Source organism: Sturnira hondurensis, unplaced genomic scaffold, assembly GCF_014824575.4.
Source record: "Sturnira hondurensis isolate 20B ecotype Veracruz unplaced genomic scaffold, ASM1482457v3 Scaffold0008729, whole genome shotgun sequence".
Lineage (NCBI taxonomy): Eukaryota > Metazoa > Chordata > Mammalia > Chiroptera > Phyllostomidae > Sturnira > Sturnira hondurensis.
The window spans coordinates 815474-833277 of NW_028081360.1; the positions used below are offsets into that span (position 1 = coordinate 815474).

Sequence of the window (17804 nt, forward strand, 5' to 3'; positions counted from 1 at the left end):
TATAACCACCATGCTACCCAGTTTTGCTGCTGTAAAAATTATGGTAATAGTAGTACCCATGTAGGATTAAATAAGGGACAACTCTGAAAACATTACAATGCTTGTGAAGGTTAATCACTTCATAAGTCACTTCTTTACAATATGTGAGTTACTTGAGGTCGGGGACATTGTCTGTTCTGTTCATTGTTTTTCTTACTGTGTTTTACATACAGCAGCTACTCAATAAATGTTTGCTAAATGAATTAATGAATCTGGACATCTTGAAAGTTTCTCAGCAGGAGATCAAGAATTGAGTATTAAAAATCAAAGCTACCTCCAATAAAGTGACGAATTCTATACATTCCACTGCTTCCTGTTCCAAAGGAGACACTTAGTTCCTTTTTTAAAGATTTTATTTATTTATTTTTAGAGAGAGGGGAGGGGAGGGGGAGAGGGAAAAATCAATGTGTAGTTGCTTCTTGCATACTCCCTTCTGGGGACCTGGCCTGCAATCCAGGTGTGCACCCTGACTGGAAATTGAACCAGAGACCTTTTGCTTTGCAGTCTGACACTCAATCCACTAAGCCATACCAGACAGGGTGACACTCAGTTCTTTTAAATGAACCAAGACTGGGGTAGTTAAGGCTGGGAAGTGGGTGAGAGTAAGAGTGGGATTACAGAGAGGAAAACTCCACCAAAGCAAGGGCTACAGCACTGCACAATTTTTGTAGCTCATACACATGACATCTTCTGGAATTGTACAGTGCACATCTAAAGCATTCTCTGGCTCTGGTGAGAGCAATCAGAACATTCATTCATCTCATCCATCTCTATTCACAGGACTTCAGTCATCAGGGAAGGAAACCCCAAGGGGTTGACTTGTTCTTGCCTTTGGACATGTCTTCTCTTAACTAGAAGTAGCTGTGAAGTAAGACCAGAAAAGATGGGGTGGCTTTTTGCCCTGACTTCAATGCAAATGACAGTGGTGGTAATCTCTTGGGTGGTCATCATAACTGAAACTATTGACTCCTTGGAAGCAAGTAAGTGATGTGTGTGTATATGTCGGGGGTGGGGGAAATGACACCCTTAGCAGAAGTTTCTCTATCTTTCTCCTGTTACACTTAGGATTCGAATAACCTTTATTTTAAATGTATTTTTTACACTTAAAAATAGATTTATTGTAACTTGCAATTTTCATCAAAACCAGCACACTCAGGTTTTTAACCTGTACTAAGGTGCTAAATCATTAGTAAAAACTGTCACCCACACTTACATTTAAAAAATTATTAGAAATATTTGAAGGGGCTTTATTAATATGAAGGGGAAATTATAGGCCAACTGTATACTGTAACTTTAAAATGTTTAACTATATATTAGCTTTGGCTTTGTTAAAGAGAATCTTAATGATACATGCACTTTTTTATACTTTAATGTACACACAACTAACCCAGAAATAGTAGAGATTAAGACTCTGCATCTCTGTACACTCCTAGGGTCATGCTGATGCTGTGGTCATTGGACCACAGATGGAGAGGTGGGAGTCTAGAACACCACTAAAGCCCCTGGCACTTTACTGGAAGGTCAGGAACATGCTCGGTCACACAAGAGATTTGAAAATACCCAGCTGGCTCCCTAATACCTTGCCTTTCACTTATGAGGTCATTCCATCAGGTTGAGCATTGTCCTCATTCTGTTTTCAGCTTCTCCCTGGAGAAGGCAGCTGGGGTAGTTTGGGCATAGTAAATACCACTGTGATGTCATAGTTAAGAGCACACAAACTCTGTGATACTGCTACCTGGGTGTGTCCTGGCTCTGCTGCTCACCAACAAATAGTTCAACCCTTTTGAACCCAGGTTTCTTCATCTTTAAAATAAGGCTGAATACAAAAGTGATCTCACAGGCCACTGTGGGGAGGATTCAACATATAATGAATGAAAAGTGCAAATACCAATGTTTAGCATTTAGTAAGTGCTTAATAAATGACAGCTCGTCATTTTTTATTGTTATTTTTGTAATGGAGAAACACAAAGTGTGACTGCCACTGCCAGGAAAAGTTGGGAGACTCTCCAGAGAGGAGGCAACAGTGAGCAGAGTCTTAATAAAGGTTTACCAGAAAATGAAGGAGACTGGGCTAAAGGGCACGAAATGAGCAAATGTGGGCAAAGGGGGGCATCAGTCACTTAAATCATAAGGAAATGTCAAGAACCCTGCATTATTCCTGAACGTGGGAATGTGGATATTTTAAGATATGGCTTAAAGGCAATGCATGGACATCATCACAGGGGTTTTGTTTATTTGTTCTGGAAGAAAGTCATCTCAGGACTAAGTGTTAAAGAACATGGGTACCCTCCAGGAAGTGGGAGGATCTCTGGGTGACAGCTGGCCCAGCTGCCCCCACTCTGGTAGTTAGGTGTCCCAAACTACCCTATTCTATTTGCTGTAAGCTTCTCTGAATGTCACAGCAATGCCACCTGCATGGAAGATGGGGTTGCCAAGACGTGCTCCTATCAGGTGGGCTTCACTGGTGATGGGCTCGAGTGCGTGGACCTAGACGATTGTGCCACCCCTGATGCCCACACTGCTCTGTCAACAGCAGCTGCTTAAACACGCTGGGCTCTTACATGTGTATTTGTGCTTCTGCCTTGTGGCCCAGGCTTGGTTGTGCAGCTGTGGATGAGTCCGTGGAGCCGGGGCTCAGTGGCTGCTATGCCTTGGCCACCTGTGTCAACAGCCAGGGCAACTACTCCTGCATGAGCCCCAAGGATTACTGAGGGGACAGGCGGCACTGTGAGTGCTCCTCAGGCACCTGCAGGCAAGGGCTTGACTGCATGGCCCAGGGAGAGGTGCTCCTGTGCTCTGATCCATGTGGGATGCACCGCACTTTGGACCAGTACTGGCGCGGTGCCAAGCTCGATGAGGGCTACATCTGCCACACAAACCTGCGTGGCTGGTACAGCTTCAGGGGGCAGGGAAGCGGACACCTGGCTGAGACCTGCATGCCTGTCTTGCTGTGCAACATGTCTTCACCCTTGTGGTTCGTTGGCACACACCTGTCCAGCTACAAGGGCATCATGAGCCACAGGGCCTGTGCTCACTGGAACAGCAACTGCTGCCTGTGGGACACGCCAGTCCAAGTGAAGGCCTTCGCCCATTGGCTACTACCTCCACAACCTCCCTGCACCCTGTCCCACCCACATGCCATCTAGCTTACCACACAAGTGAGCAGGCTCCTCCCCCTAGCTCCAACCCGCATCTCTGAAGAACAGTAAGGATTACTGGGGTTCATCCTCACTGACTGTCTGTGTGCCCCTAATCCTGCAGATCCCAGCTCTGTGGAGGAGACCTGCGAGGAGTGCAGTACAGAAGAAGACTGCATATTGGATAATGGCAGCTGGAGCTGCCAGTGCAAGCAGCACTTTAATGGCACCAGTGAGGACAGTGGAAAAGGGGTAGGTGTTGAGAAATGTCAGCACTAGTGTTACAGAACAGAGGTCTAAGGGGGGGCAATATTTGGCCCACCCAGGGATGCCAAAAACTGTTACAGAAAACAGGGGCCCCTCCCAAGGACTGTATACTAATACCTACTGGGCTTGTTTGTCCCCCACCAGAGGAAAGACATCTCTCAATGCCAGAGATTTGTGAAAAGGAAAGGAAAGGTTTATTTAAAGCTGTACAGACTTAAAGTAGTGACCCAATGTTCCCATTAAAATATCAAAGTCCTTTAAGATAACCACAGATACCCATAGCACTTCCTCCTCCCCCTGCCCTAATTCGGGGTACCGTATCTCAGAAAAGAAGCACACGTCTGTGTTTTAGGTTGCTGCCATCATCCGGTGGATCTCCATCCAGGCAGAATCTCTAATTACTCCAAAGACATGTGGCACCTTCTCATGGTCCACTGGCAAAGAGTTCTTTCACTCTTCTTCCAGGCAAAGTCTCTCCTGCTTCCCAGGCCATGCAGCCAAGGGGAGCACCCCAAAGCCACCTGGGCCTCTTCTACCAAAGCTGCAGGGGTCAGCACTCTGACCAAAAAGCGTGTGGCTTTCTTCTTCACCTGGATGCAGGGGTCTCCACTCTGGCAAAGCCGTGTGGCTTTCTCTCTTTCACCTGGGCAAGAGGAGGTCCTAACTCTGCCCAAAACTGCATGGCTCCCTCTCCAATGGCTGCCATGTCTGGGTTTAAATCCCCACACCAGTCCTCCTTTGCAGCCCCATTTCTGACTCCTCCTACAATCACTTACACCTGCCAGGACTCCCATGCCCTCCCAGCTTTACTGGGCTGCCATAGTGAGTCTGGGCAAGTATGGCCCCATCGTGTACTGCCAGTCAACTCCAGGCTCTCACGCAGGCACTGTAACTCAGGAGGCCAGCCCCCAGTTACATCCTGGGTAGAAGTCACTTTCTTCTCCCTGGCTCAAAGAATGGCCACAGCTATTTAACATATCTATGAAACCAGTTAAAGGTATAGATATGTGAAATAACCATTCCAGAGGTTAGCTGTGAAACTGTTGCTATGCAAAACAGCTCTCAATGGCCCTGCTCCATTTGTCCCTTACCCCTGGTGGGGGGAGGTGAAGACATCTTAATATGTCCTGGAAACCATGAGTTCTGGACCCCATTTGAAGTCCTTTTTTACAGCCCCCCTCCTGACTGTGCCCTGTTACACTAGGGGAGGGGCACATTCCTGTGTGTAAGCTGAGGTGTGTGTGTGGATGATATAGGAGATACATAAGTGCCAGTTCAGTAATATATATTAAAACCAGCAAGAAGCTCTCTGGGCTTCCAGAATCTCCACTTAGTTGACCACAAACTCCCAGAGCTTCACCTCACCCCCAGCCTTCTCTCTTAAACTCCTAATGTCACCTGTTGGCCAAAGGCTACCTGTCATATTACTGCAGAATGTAACACAGGACTGGTGACCAGCCTGTGGTTTCTTGAGCCCAGCACTCCCCTGATCAGCTCAGGATAGTGAGCAAGACCCTGACCATCTTCAAGCCTCCTCCCTATATACACAATGATTGAAGTAGATAATAGTTCCCAAACTTCAGTCATGATTTAAGTTACTACATATCAACTTTATAATTTTGCTTTATCCAAGTACTATCTATACTGTGATTTTTATTATTCACTTGTTTTTCTTCAAATTGATTAAATCTTTCTTCTTCTAAGTAAACTTGGGTTGTTAATGATCATTACTACACCTATGTATAGCAAGTAACATGTATTTTATGTAGAAAGTGACAGTAAAAATAAACACAAAGAAAAAAGTTGTTAAATCCCAACAGTTTTTGTTGAGGGCAAGGGGGAACTAGCCAGAGCGTAGCTATAAGGAAGTAAAAGTTGTTTTGCTAACTAATGCAAAGAGGCTCCGGGACACACCCAAAGAACAGGGTGTGCCAGAGCAATGGTCAGTCAGGCAGATAGCCATCTGGACAGTCACTAGGGGGAAAAATTTTACCCCTGTGCACGAGCTCAACTGACCAATCAAGTAAAGGAGCACGAGCCAGTGCACGAGTTAACTCACCAATAATAAGTAACCCTATTGTGCCCCTGAGCCAACCGCTAACCACCACATCTGCTTCTGTATCCAGCTTGCTTCCGCGCCTCCATAAAACCCTAAGCCTGTAAGCGTTTGGCTCGACTCCCGTTTGCAGCCCTCGCAGGCACCGTGTCCTTGGACACTTTGAGAGTTCGCCCCTGCGCAGATTAAACTTGGCCAATAAAGTAACACCTTTGAAACCCTGAAAGTCTCCGACATTTGTTCTCGCGGTTTCGAATGCAACATTTTATAATATTTCCATAAAAATGTTTTTAAAAATCCACCCAGATATCATGTATGCCACAGACACTTAGCCTGAGGTCTGTGCTCTATCATTGTAAAAGAAAAATTAACAATTACACAGCATTAAAAACATTAGCAGCTAGTATCCTTGATGTAGAAAAGATGGACAGAATTTGCACTTGACTCATGAGATCCTTTAGCTTGTTTTGTTTTACTAAGATTCAATGTTATTTTTAGGAGACTGTTCTGCATGGCATGGGCCCAGCTCCCACTGGGAGATGCACAGGACCCACGTCCATGGATAGGTTCTCCTGTGGGGGATCAGGCCTGCCTTGTACGTAGGCAACTTTGAGTCTTGCTTTTTGCTAAAAATTCCCTCACGTGGATTTGTAGCAAACATTTACTGCAAAGTAACTCCCTAAAAACCATGCTAAACCTTCCTAGGACCAGTGTAACCAGTTCAAGCACTTTTGCCCTTTTCATTTGCAAATATCCCTCTTCTGTGATTGGCGGCATTGGCTCCTTTGTTTTCTGTAAAAGTTAGCCACCTAAAGCGAACCTGTGCATAGTAAATGAGGACCCATCATGTAAAGTGCCCCCAGTAAAGGCTGAGCAAGAACCTTAGCTGTTTTGCTCCCCTTGAGAGAAAATCCACGCCTGTCCTTTTCCTCCACAGGACTCAGGAGTCTGTGTGAATGTCTCATTTCATCCATAATGATGCGGACACTGTGGGCCATTGTCCACATCATTATTTAGTAGTGGGACAGTGAAGGACCCCCCAAATCATTCTATTTTTTGTATGCATCCTGCACTTAAAAATAGCATGGTACTGAAATTTGGTCACTTGGATCCATCCAGTGAGATCAGAATCTAATCTCATGTTTCTATCACTCTGAAGATGAGACCACTGCAAAATCAAATTGAGGCTCCTCTGAGCACTCTAGCTGGTGGCTAGACCAGCCTGCTGGGCCTGGGCTCTGGGGATATGCTGGACCTCTGAATTGTGGTTACAGAACTCCAATCCTGCCTTTCCTTTCCATTTCAGATCTCTCTCTCTCTTTTGCAGCACAGGCTAGAGTGCAGGGCTTGCACTTTGAGAAGGTCTTCATGTACTTACATGACCACCAGTTCTCAGGCTTCCTTAAAAGGGATGACTGAGTCTGAAAGTCTGTGGTGACCCCAGCCAGGGATGACCCCTGTGGGACAGTGATGATGGAAAGTCCTGGCAAGTGAGGGACATGGTTGAAGTGCTGCCTGGTTCAAACCTCTGCCCTACCATTTACTAGTTTTATAAGCTTGAGTGAGTTATATACCTGGCTGTGCCTCGGTTTTGTCAACTGTAAATGAAGAAATATTAATACCTACTTCATTGGGATGTTAAGAGGGTAAAATGAGTCAATGTGTGTGAAGTGATTGGAGTGGTGAGTAGCACATAGTAAGTACTCAAATATTAGCTTCAAATAAAGAGGGTGATGCGTGGTTATAGGTCCCCATTTTACCAAAGGGAAGAGTTGGTATCTGCCCTAACCAGGGCAGTTATTATTCTCACCCAGTTGGTATCAGCACTGGGTTCAGAAGTAGAGTTGTTCATCCTTGGAGGTCCTGGGAGGCAGAGTCAACATCATTGGTATTGGGAAAACTAAGACAGAAGCCCCAACAAAGACTCAGAGCTCAATATGTGATTGGAGCAGTGTTCTCTCTCACTTCCTCCATTCCCCTAAAGAAAAAGAAAGAAGGCCAAAAAATGGAAGAAAAAATAACTAACTTGAAATTCCACCATTGATAATGACTAGACACACGGTTTTTGAGAGGTTTTCTTAGGCTCCACTGAGAAAGAAATGCCAATCAGCTATAAAGTAGGCAATAAAGAGCTTTATTGGGGTTTGTGCACCTGGGCAAGATTCCCCAGTCTGCAGGATGAGGTTGGAGAAGTCGCACCCAAGCAGGGAATGTCGTGGGGTTTTTTTTTGTTGGCTCCCCGTGGGAGCTGGGGATTGGTGCCCTCTGAACAAAGCAGCAGTACAGCATTGATGGTCTCTTCCCTCAGACTCAGGGTACTGTGAAGATATCGGTTTTGGCAAAGTCCAGCTGGAGCTTCCTCCTATCCCTGCCCACCCTAACATTCCAACCTCTTTGATAGGATAAGGGGCATCGTGTTCCATCTGGCTGCTTCTTGCTGACAGGAGGGGCATAGAGGGGAGGGCCTGGGGGTCAGCTTTTTCTAGTTGGCCAGGGAGGGGCAAGTAGGTTTGTGTCTGAAGCGACATCTGGTGAAAAGTAACCCTGGAAACTTCACAAATTCTTCCCTGGAGGAATCTCAGGAAACAGGGGCCAAGCCTTAATGGTATGCAGATTATTATGATTGGCCCTAGGACTGGGGCCAGGGTGGTAAAAAATAGGGAACGCCACCACAGGGTTATTTCAAGAGTGGTGGGGTCTTGGCGTAAACTGTGGGGTCAGCACAGTCGGGAAGCAGGGGAAGGCTGAGGAGGAGTTAATGGTCTGCAGCAGTGTTCCACTGCACCAGAAAAATGTACCTGGGGGGCTGGTAGTGGTTCCCAATATCTGCACAGCCTGGTTGCATGAGGAAGTGCCTGCAGTAGTGTAACATACTTTGGGACCGTTCATTAAGTTTTGAAAGAGAAGTGCATCCTTTAGGGAAAAAGGTGTCAGGGAGTTTGTGACCTTGAGGGGAGTGGGTAGGCTTTGATATAGTTTTCCCTTCACTCCTTGTTCCCATCTGGAGTCCCATGGATCCTAAATGGTAAAATGCCACTACTGGAGAGTATTCCATGTATGGTATCTGCAATAGTGGAAGGGGCAGCCTCTATATGTGTCTGGCCAGAGTTTGCACTTACTTTTTATCTGGTCATAGAGGAAGCAGAGAATGTGCAATCCATGCCAGGCAGTCCAGCTGTCTAGCCCTGTAAAGCTACTTTGGGAGCAGAGAGTCGGATGGATGTAGAGCAACCAGTGGGAGGGCAGTCCACAAAAGTGACAGAGTGAGAATTTACCTGTCCATTTCTGCAATATACTTCATGTACGAAGAATCTCTAGATGTACTTGGTTTGTAGGTTAGGAGGGGTTTTTTGCAGGGATGGGTAAGCAAGAAGGAGAAGAAGGATTTTGTAGAGACTTTATTGGCAGAACTTGGTGATTTAGTAAAGCGGACTCGGGTATCTCCTATGGGCTGCGCTGACCACTTTCCTGAGGCAGGGGCTGGCTTAAGGTGGGAAAGGTGGACACACACTGGCTGACCTACCAGTTTCGCTGCTGTGGGGGTGGTTAGAATAACAGTATGAGGCCCCATCCACTTGGGCTGGAGTGGTTCAGGTTGGAGCTCTTTGAGTAATACCTGGTCTCCAGGCTGTAGGAGAGTGACTGGGCCTGTCTCCAGACACCCCCCACAGAAGGAAGAACTCTGTCTGCATGTTCACGGAGAAGATGCCGGAGGTGAGAGAGATAGGGCAGATAGTAGGCCAGAGGAGGAGCATATATTGGCAAGTTATGGTTAATAAGGAAAGGGCGGCCGTACAGTAGTTCAAAAGGGCTAAGTCCTGTTGGTAAGTTTGGTTAGGTGGGTTCTCAGGATACTATTAGCCCGTTCTACTTTACCGGAAGACTGGGGATGATAAGGGATGTGCAACTTCCAGGTGATGCCAAGGGAGGAGGAGACCTGCTGGATGATTTGGGAGATGAAGCCTGGGCCGTTGTCTGACTGGATAGAGGAGGGCAGCCCAAATTGTGGGATGATGTGGTTGAGGAGGAAGTCAGCTACCATATCCGCTGTTTCTCTTGTCATGGGATAGGCCTCAATCCAACCTGAAAACGTGTCAACAAAGATTAAAAGGTAGCAGAATTTCTTGGGGGGGAGTCATGTGCATAAAGTTGACCTGCCAATCCTGTCTGGGAAGGTGTCCACGTTGTTGATGGCCTGGGACCTGAGGCTTCATCCCTCCCTGGGCGGATGTCTTAGAGCAAATGGCACATTTAGAGTGGACTCCCTTGATGACTTGGAAGAGAGTGGGATGAATAAACAAGGGGTCTAGAAACCTCATCAGAGCTTTCAGACCAATGTGTAAAGATTGGTGAATTTCAGAGAGAAGTGCAGTGGCCTGCTCTTGGGGTAGGGCTGTTTTTTCATTGAGGAAGACCTCATTTCCTGGGTGCCCATCCTGCTGGAGGAGAGTGAGTACTCTTGGGGGGGTATAGGTGGGGCGAATATCAGTGGTCAGAAAGAGAATGGGGTGTGGTGGGGCTTGTGCAGTGAGTTCTCCAGCCGCAGCATCCGCCAAGGCATTGCCACGGGAAACAGTGTCCTGTGAGGCCTGGTGACCCTTACAGTGGACCACTGCTATGGTAGTAGGTAGGTCTGTGGCCTGGAGGAGTTTGGTAATGAGGGAGGCATTAACAACAGGTGAGCCTTTAGTAGTGAGGAAGCCTCTTTTCTTCCACAAAGCTGAGTGGCTATGAACAATCAAGAAAGCATATTTGGAGTCTGTGTAGATAGTAGACAGTCTAGAGGCTGACCCAGGAAGTCTAGTACATCTAGGCAAGAGAGGGCAGGCTCTATCTCTGTAGTGGGGGTTGGAAGGAGTGTAGCTGGAGAGACAGGGCCGTCCCCTGGACAAACAGGAGGTGGAATTCCTGTAGATGGGAAGGGCTCAAAAGAGAGAGAGAGCTTGGTAGGGTAGCAGGTCCATAAGGCAATGAGAGGAAAATACGGTAACAGGTTGGCATAAAATGAGTTTGAGGGCTTTTTTCCCAACTTCAGCTATGCTCCCTAATGCCTGGAGGCCCCGCTGCCATCCTCGTAGGATAGGGTTAGCTGTTTTGACAAGTAGGCAACTGGGTGGTATGTTGGGCCTACCGGTTGAGCTACGACTCTAACCGCAATTCTCTGTCTTTAGTCTGTAAACAGATGGAAAGGACAGGATAAATTGGGAAGACTCAGGGAGGGGGAAATGGGTGGAGCTGGAGAAGGAGTTGGGTTTTCCAACAGTGGGAGGATAAGGGAGGGGGAAGGGGTTGGTTTTTGTGTGATCTGAAGAATGGCGCCTAGTAACTTGAGAACATCCCGTCTTAGGAGCGGAATAGGGCAGGAGGGCATGACAAGGAATGAATGGGAAAAAGGAAAGCCATCCAGACTGCAGCTAAGCCGGGGGGTTTGCCATGGGCAAGACGGGGTCCCGTCAACCCCCATGACCGAGATCTGGGAAGGAGTAAGAGGTTCTGAAAAAGATGGTAAAACAGAGAAGGTAACCCCCGTGTCCACTAGGAAAGAAATGGACTTACCCGCTACCTGTAGCGTTACCCTGGGCTCAGTGAGGGTGATAGGGGTCTTCAAGTCCGAGCCGCTTCAGTCACCTAGGAGTCCGAGAAGTCCCGGAGCGACCAGGAAGAGTCCGCACCTTGATCAGCCGGTCCCCCATGTGCAGACACTGGGGACGAGCCTCTAAGGGGACAGGCATCCCTCCAGTGGCCAAGCTGCCAGCAATCAGGGCAAGGCTTCTTTGGTGGCCGAGGTTGAGGACACTGGCGAGCCCAGTGTCCTTTGCCACACTTGAAACAGGCCCCCGGTGGGGTGTTCTTTGTCCCGGACTTAGACTTTGCTTTCGTGCCAGTGTTTGTCACCGGCCACAGGGCCGCTAGTATGGCCTGGGTTTGTAGGGCTACCTTTTGCCGTAGGTGAGCCTGGCGGGCAGCCTCAGCCTCTGCTTCCCGGTTATTGAAAACCTTAAATGCCTTACTTACCATATCTCGGCTGGGGGTTTGGGGGCCATCCTCGGCCTTTTTCAGTTTCCTTCTAACATCTGGGGTCGACTGGAAGATACAGTGAGTAGCTAAGACAGTGGCCCCAGTGTTAAAAGTAGGGTCAAGGCAGGTATGGAGCACCATTGCCTCATTTAGTCTGTTGAGAAACAGTGCTGGATTTTTTCTGGGGCCTTGGGTGACCTCTCTGAGCTTATCATAACTGACTGCTTTGTGGGCAGATTGGTGCATACCTGCTACCAGGCATTCAACCATTTGGTCACACAGCATCTCCAACCCGTCTGTCCTACCTGGTAGCCTCAGCCTTGTTCTGCCTCTGCCACGGCTTCAGCCCCTACTGGCATAAGACGATTGGTGGCGTGGGTTTGGTCTGCATGAGCCCTAGCTGCAGTCCGGATACAGTTGCGCTCGTCCGGGGTCATAGTGGAAGTTAAAATGATGTGCAGGTCATGCCATGTGAGGTCATAAGCCTGGGCTAGGTACTGGAATTCCTTGATAAAATTGGTAGGGTTAGTGGAGAATAAGCCTAGGCATTTTTCAATTGAAGAGAGGTCAGCTAGTGAAAAAGGAACATGGACCCAATCTACACCTTCTGCTCCTGCCACTTTCCGGAGGGTGCAAATGCGGGAGTCTAGGGGCTCAAGATTCAGGCGGGAGCGAGTATGTGAGCTGACCAGGGAAGAAAGGTCTTTAGAGGGATGGGGAGAATCCAGTTGAGAGGAGAGGGCTGGGGCTGGAGTAGCCCATTGGCAGGAGCTGATAAGGAGGAGGAAGGCGGGGGGGGGGGGGGGGGGGGAGTAGCAGGGTCTTCAGGGGGAGGGGGAGAATCTGGTTGAGAAGGGAGGGCCGGGGGCTGCAGTAGCTGCTGGCACAGCTGATAAGAAGGAGGAGAAGGAGGGGTAGCAGGGTCTTCAGGGGGATCAGAAAAGGAGGAGAAAGGCTCTGGGGCAACAGGCTTAGGAGGCTGGATGAGGTCAGGGTTCCCTCCGGCAAAGAGAACTTTCGAGGGAGCTGGGCGGGAGTGCAAGGCCCATAAGCTCTGAATGTAGGGGACCTCAGACCATTTGCCAGTCCATCTGCAAAAATTATTTAGGTCAGTAAGGGTAATGAAATCAAAAGTGCCTTTAGGAGGCCAGGTTTTACAATTATTGAGCTGATATAACGGCCAGGCCATAGTGGATAGAAAAATCAGCCATTTTCACTTGAGGCCAAGATCAATTACTTTCAAATTTTTCAGAAGGCACCCTAGAGGTGATTTAGGATCTGGCTTGGACTCCTGCCCCCCCATTCCTAGTCCCACAAGGAGCAGCAGATGGAAATTGGCGTCCTTCAACCCAATCTGCTGATCTGGTCGAAAAAATGAGGATCTAGGCAAAGGGAGGTCTCCGGTGCCTCGAGCCTCTCAGCAGAGGGAGAGCAGCCTCTCCCAGAAGGGTCACCCCAACCCAGTGCTGCGATTTGGTGGACAGCAGTCTCTCCAGCAGACAGGGGCACGAAATCAGTGTTCAGGGACCAGAAACTTAAGGGCAGTGGCACTTACCCTGGTTCTTTGTCTGGACTGGTGGGATGGCCATGAGGCTTTCTCAGGGAGTAGTGAGAGGAGTGGTCTTCAGCAGACAACAACTCCTCCCAGGTTTTGGCACCAAATGAGAGGTTTTCTTAGGCTCCGCCGAGAAAGAAATGCCAATTAGCCATAAAGTAGGCAATAAAGAGCTTTATTAGGGTTTGTGCACCAGGGCAAGGTTCCCTAGTCTGCAGGATGAGGTTGGAGAAGTCGCACCTAAGCAGGGAATGTCGTGGGGTTTTATTTTTGTTGGCTCCCTGTGGGAGGTGGGGATTGGTGCCCTCTGAACAAAGTGGCAATACAGCATTGATGGTCTCTTCCTCAGACTCAGGTTACTGTGAAGATATCTGTCTTGGCAAAGTCCAGCTGGAGCTTCCTCCTATCCCTGCCCACTCTAACAGTTTTCAGTTTTTTTAATTTTTGAGAGAGGAAACATGGCATAGGAGGAAAAGCTCAGGCTTATATAGCCTATGTGCTATGAGCAAGTTACTCAGTTACTCAGTTTCTATGAACCTCTGGATCCTCAGCACAAGGCAGAAAGGTAGGGTCATGGAAATTTCTAATGCAGTGATAGAGGGGGAGCCCAGGGACTCACATGTACACCTGCTCATAAAAGAGTAAAAGTTGCTATGGTAACCTTTGATCATGAAGGCTGGGACGGCAATTCACAGGTGACTAGAAAAAAACCCTTTGGTTTAGAGTCCTACTTCAATTTTTATGCCTTTTCTTACCTCCCTCCCCCACCTTTTCCACAATGCAGAAGAATGAAACCCATGCCTTGTACATGGGTTTCACTCTCTATCTGGCAGGTGAGATCATCATTCATGATGTCAATATCAACACCAACTTTGGGTGCTTCTACCCTCTGGACATGTAAGTCATCCTGAAGTCTTTGTTGCAGTCAATGGTCGGGTGTGGCCAGAAAGGGTCCCCAGTGCCCCTGTCCAGCTGCACCCTACAATCTCTTAACCGCCAAGCCCTCAGCTTCTCTGTCAACTGCCTCCCACAGGGAACTGGGTGAGGAAACTGGGAGATGGTGTTGTCCACTGGAGGAGCCCAGCTAAGAAGTCTGGAGCTCAGATTCAAATCCAGATAGCTCTGGGAAGTTGATAGCCCTATTCTGAGTGTCTTGTTATCCATGAAATGGGTTTAGCAAAACCATACTGCCTTTTCTGAAAAGTTCAATAATGCTCTGCAGATGTGAATTAAATATTAGGTTATGTGGCTTATCCAAGGGGCGGAATGGTTGGACTGGCGGGAAGAAGGGGAGACCAGACCTGCTATGACATTTTGGGAAATCATATTTTATGTTTGAACCTTGGTTTTTTTCTGTAAATAATAAGAATTTTATTAAAGAGGGATTTATGAATTATGTTTTCTTAGAGTTTGAGAGTCTTTTAGGTGGTGCCTTGGGATGCTTATAGGGTGAACCACATAAGTTCCATCCATACTAGGTGTCAAATGAGGTTTTACTGTTGAAAATATTAAAGCTCTGTTGATTAATGAAATTAAAAATCTCTGAATAGGATGAACAACAGGACAATAATGTTGAAGCTAAAAAATATATAATAAGCATGTCCTGAGAGCTGAATGTGTGTCAGGTATTGTGCTCAGTATTCTACATAATATATCTTATTGGACTCTCAGAGCAACTTAAGAGGTGTAAGTATGATTATTATTACCATTGTGCAGGTATGGATATGGAAGCTCAGAGAAGGTTGACTAACTTGCCCGAAGTTGTAGAGACTAGTAAGTGGCAGAGCTAAAATTCAAAATCAGGCCATCAGGCCAGGATAGGGTGGGATTTGGCCTCAACTTGGAAGTGAAAAAAGATGGGCTGTGAGTCCTATAGGCCTAAGTCAGGGTTCTGGCTTTACTTACAGCAGAAAATTGGGAGAGGAATGAAATGGGTTATTTTTAACCATGTTGAAAACAGCCATACTCATACAGATTTCATGGGATAATCCCACAAAGGACACTCTAAGGCTGATGCCCCAGGAAATAAGGTTCATGACCTTCCCACCCTATCGTGACCTTCACTTTGAATCTTGACTGTGGTTATATGTTCTTTGGACCAACCATACTTAGAGAAGTGCGCTGGGTTCTGGTGAGCAACATGCTTGGGGGAAGAAATCTCTTTTGGCTGAAACATCACCTGGCCAAGCAGTGCCTTGGAGCAATGTGGCCATGTCCCAGCTCTGGTAGGCACCAGGGAGCAACACACCTATGCACAAATCTCTCTCTGGTTTGAGCTAGAATTCTTGCCTCAGTCCAACTCTGGGACTAAACTGATAACCCAGTTCTTACCTTTGAAATGGACTTTCACATTACTGAGTATTTCTCATGCACCTTATTTCCTGGGGTGTCAGTCTTAGAGTGTCCTTTGTGGGATTATCCCATGAAATCTGTATGAGTATGGTTGTTTTCAACAGGGTTAAAAATAACCCATTTCATTCCTCTCCCAATTTTCTCCTGTAAGTAAAGCCAGAACCCTGACTTAGGCCTATAGGACTCACAGGCCATCTTTTTTCACTTCCAAGTTGAGGCCAAAGAAGGAACCTAGGTGATTCCCTTGAGGATTTATTTGCTGCACATCCTGAAGACAAGGGCCACCAAGAGAACATGGGGTGGCCCTTGGGGTTGGACATGTTACAAAAAATGTAGTCTGTGGACCAGCAGCAGCAGTTTCACCTGGGAGCTTGTTAGAAATGCAGGACCTTTAGCCCCTTTGCCCCAGAACTACCAAACCACAACCTGCATCTCAACAAGATCCCAGGGTGACCATTTGTACACACTGCAGTTTACAAAACAGTGGTTGGTGGGTACTACTGCTGGATAAAAATGCAAAGAACTGCCAGTGACTGCCCAGAAACCATACCAGAGAAGGTAGCTCATCTGTTGCTATTCTCAGCTCTGGTTCTCTTGCCAGATCTTTTCCTCCTGCAGTACCCTCAGCATCAGCATGCGTGGGACATGAATGTCCACTGTGCAAATGGCCCTCTTCCAAAGGTCTGACTAAACACAGCCCTGCCAAGGTTCTGCTGTTACCCTATCCACCAACACCTTTCTCTACACAGGCACCACATTGGATGGGGGCAATTTGTCCTGCCTTGTACTGTTGATGACCAACTGCTGTGCCACACCCAGTAGCAATGCCACAGACCCTTTTAAATACTTTACTATCCAGAACAGGTAAGGCCCATGGATGAAATTCAAGGGTATCTTTACTGAAAATTGATTTAAAAGAGGAGCTGAATGTACATGTGGAAAGTTTTGAAAAGTTAGCAGGAAGAAATTCTTGGCATGCCTGTGTTTTTCTGCCTGGTCACTGTGGGAGCTGGATTGAACAACACTAGTCTAGGCAAGCCATCAGAATGTCACAGGACTAATAAAGAGGAAACCATATGGACAGACAATGAAAGTGGCTATGGGGCACACTTGAAAGCCCTGCTCAGGTTGAGTGCATAGCGCTGCCAAGTGACATGCTGGACACCAGAGTCTGTGGCGTTCAGGAGATGATTGTCCTTAAGCATGGGGCTTTTATTTTACCAAGTGAAATTTACACCTTTTAAATCTGTTCTGAATTGTGGGGTGGGATGAGGGGAGCCATCCAATTTACCTGCCCATGTATCCTAATGCAGTCCAGTACACACAGGATTCTCTGCATGCGCAGTTTTAAGTTTTTGTTTGTAAGCATGTTTTGGTGCAATTACTCATGCATAAAGATGGGCACACACTCCAGTTTTGCAAGTCACCCTTAGGACTCAGAAGTTGCCATTGTTATAATTAATATCAAGTACATAATAGACAGCCAATAAATATAACTAATTATTCCTGAATGCTATTTCCTGAAAAATCAAAATAAGCTAACATTAGGACAGTTTCAACTCTATCCCAATAATATTTTTATTTTAGAATTATTAATATGGTGCACCTATTCTGTGCTGCATACTTTGAAAAATGAACTCACTTAATCTTCACAACTACCTGAGATATGGGTTGCAATTATTACTTCCTATTTACAAATGGGGAAATTGGGGCATAGAGAGCTTAATTAAGTTGTCCAAGATCACTATATATAGCATAAAGATCTTGCATCTCTTATCGACTGGCTGTGACTGTAAATAGCATGAAATGCTCTTTTGCTGTCATGGACCATTTTGCCTTCCCCTCCAACTGATCACACACACACACACACACACACACACACAAAGGAGTAGGTGAAAGTGGAGAAAATAAATATACCTGAAGGAGACTACAGCATTGAATTTCACAGGTATTCTACCACAGAAGTTCACACCATAAACCCAGGGAGTCAGAACAAATCAGTTTAAGAAGCTGAGGCCAACAAGAAGAGTATCACAAACAATGGGAAGACAAAGAAACAATCCCCAGATGAAAGAAAAGGAGGAAGCCACAGAAAGAATGTTAGATGAAATGGAGGCAAATCAACTATCAGATATTGATTTCAAAGCACTGGTTATTAGGAAATTCAAAGAGCTCACAATGAGCTACCAGAAATTACAGGGGAGCTACAATGAACTCACCCAAAACTATATCAACATAAAAAAGAGAGTAAAAACTATCAGCGAAGGACAAGAGGAAATGAAGAATATAATTTGTGAACTGAAGAACACAGTAGAAGCAATGAAAAGCAGGATCAATGAAGCAGAAGATCGAATCAGTGAGTTGGAGGACAAAGTAGAAA

The 17804-nt window shown here is 46.7% G+C and overlaps 1 protein-coding gene across 1 annotated transcript; it reads left to right on the forward strand.

Moving 5' to 3' along the window:
- Window positions 1–922: 922 nt before the first annotated feature.
- Window positions 923–16288, forward strand: UMOD (uromodulin; the record flags this gene model as incomplete). Its single annotated transcript, XM_037055784.1, is given in 11 exon segments — window positions 923–1023; window positions 2424–2554; window positions 2557–3131; window positions 3133–3159; window positions 3161–3197; window positions 3301–3408; window positions 6827–6966; window positions 11754–11891; window positions 13857–14087; window positions 15185–15297; window positions 16043–16288. Coding segments are annotated over 11 exon segments (1847 nt in total), but the record flags the coding sequence as incomplete, so codon positions are not given.
- Between the last annotated feature and the right edge of the window lie 1516 nt (window positions 16289–17804).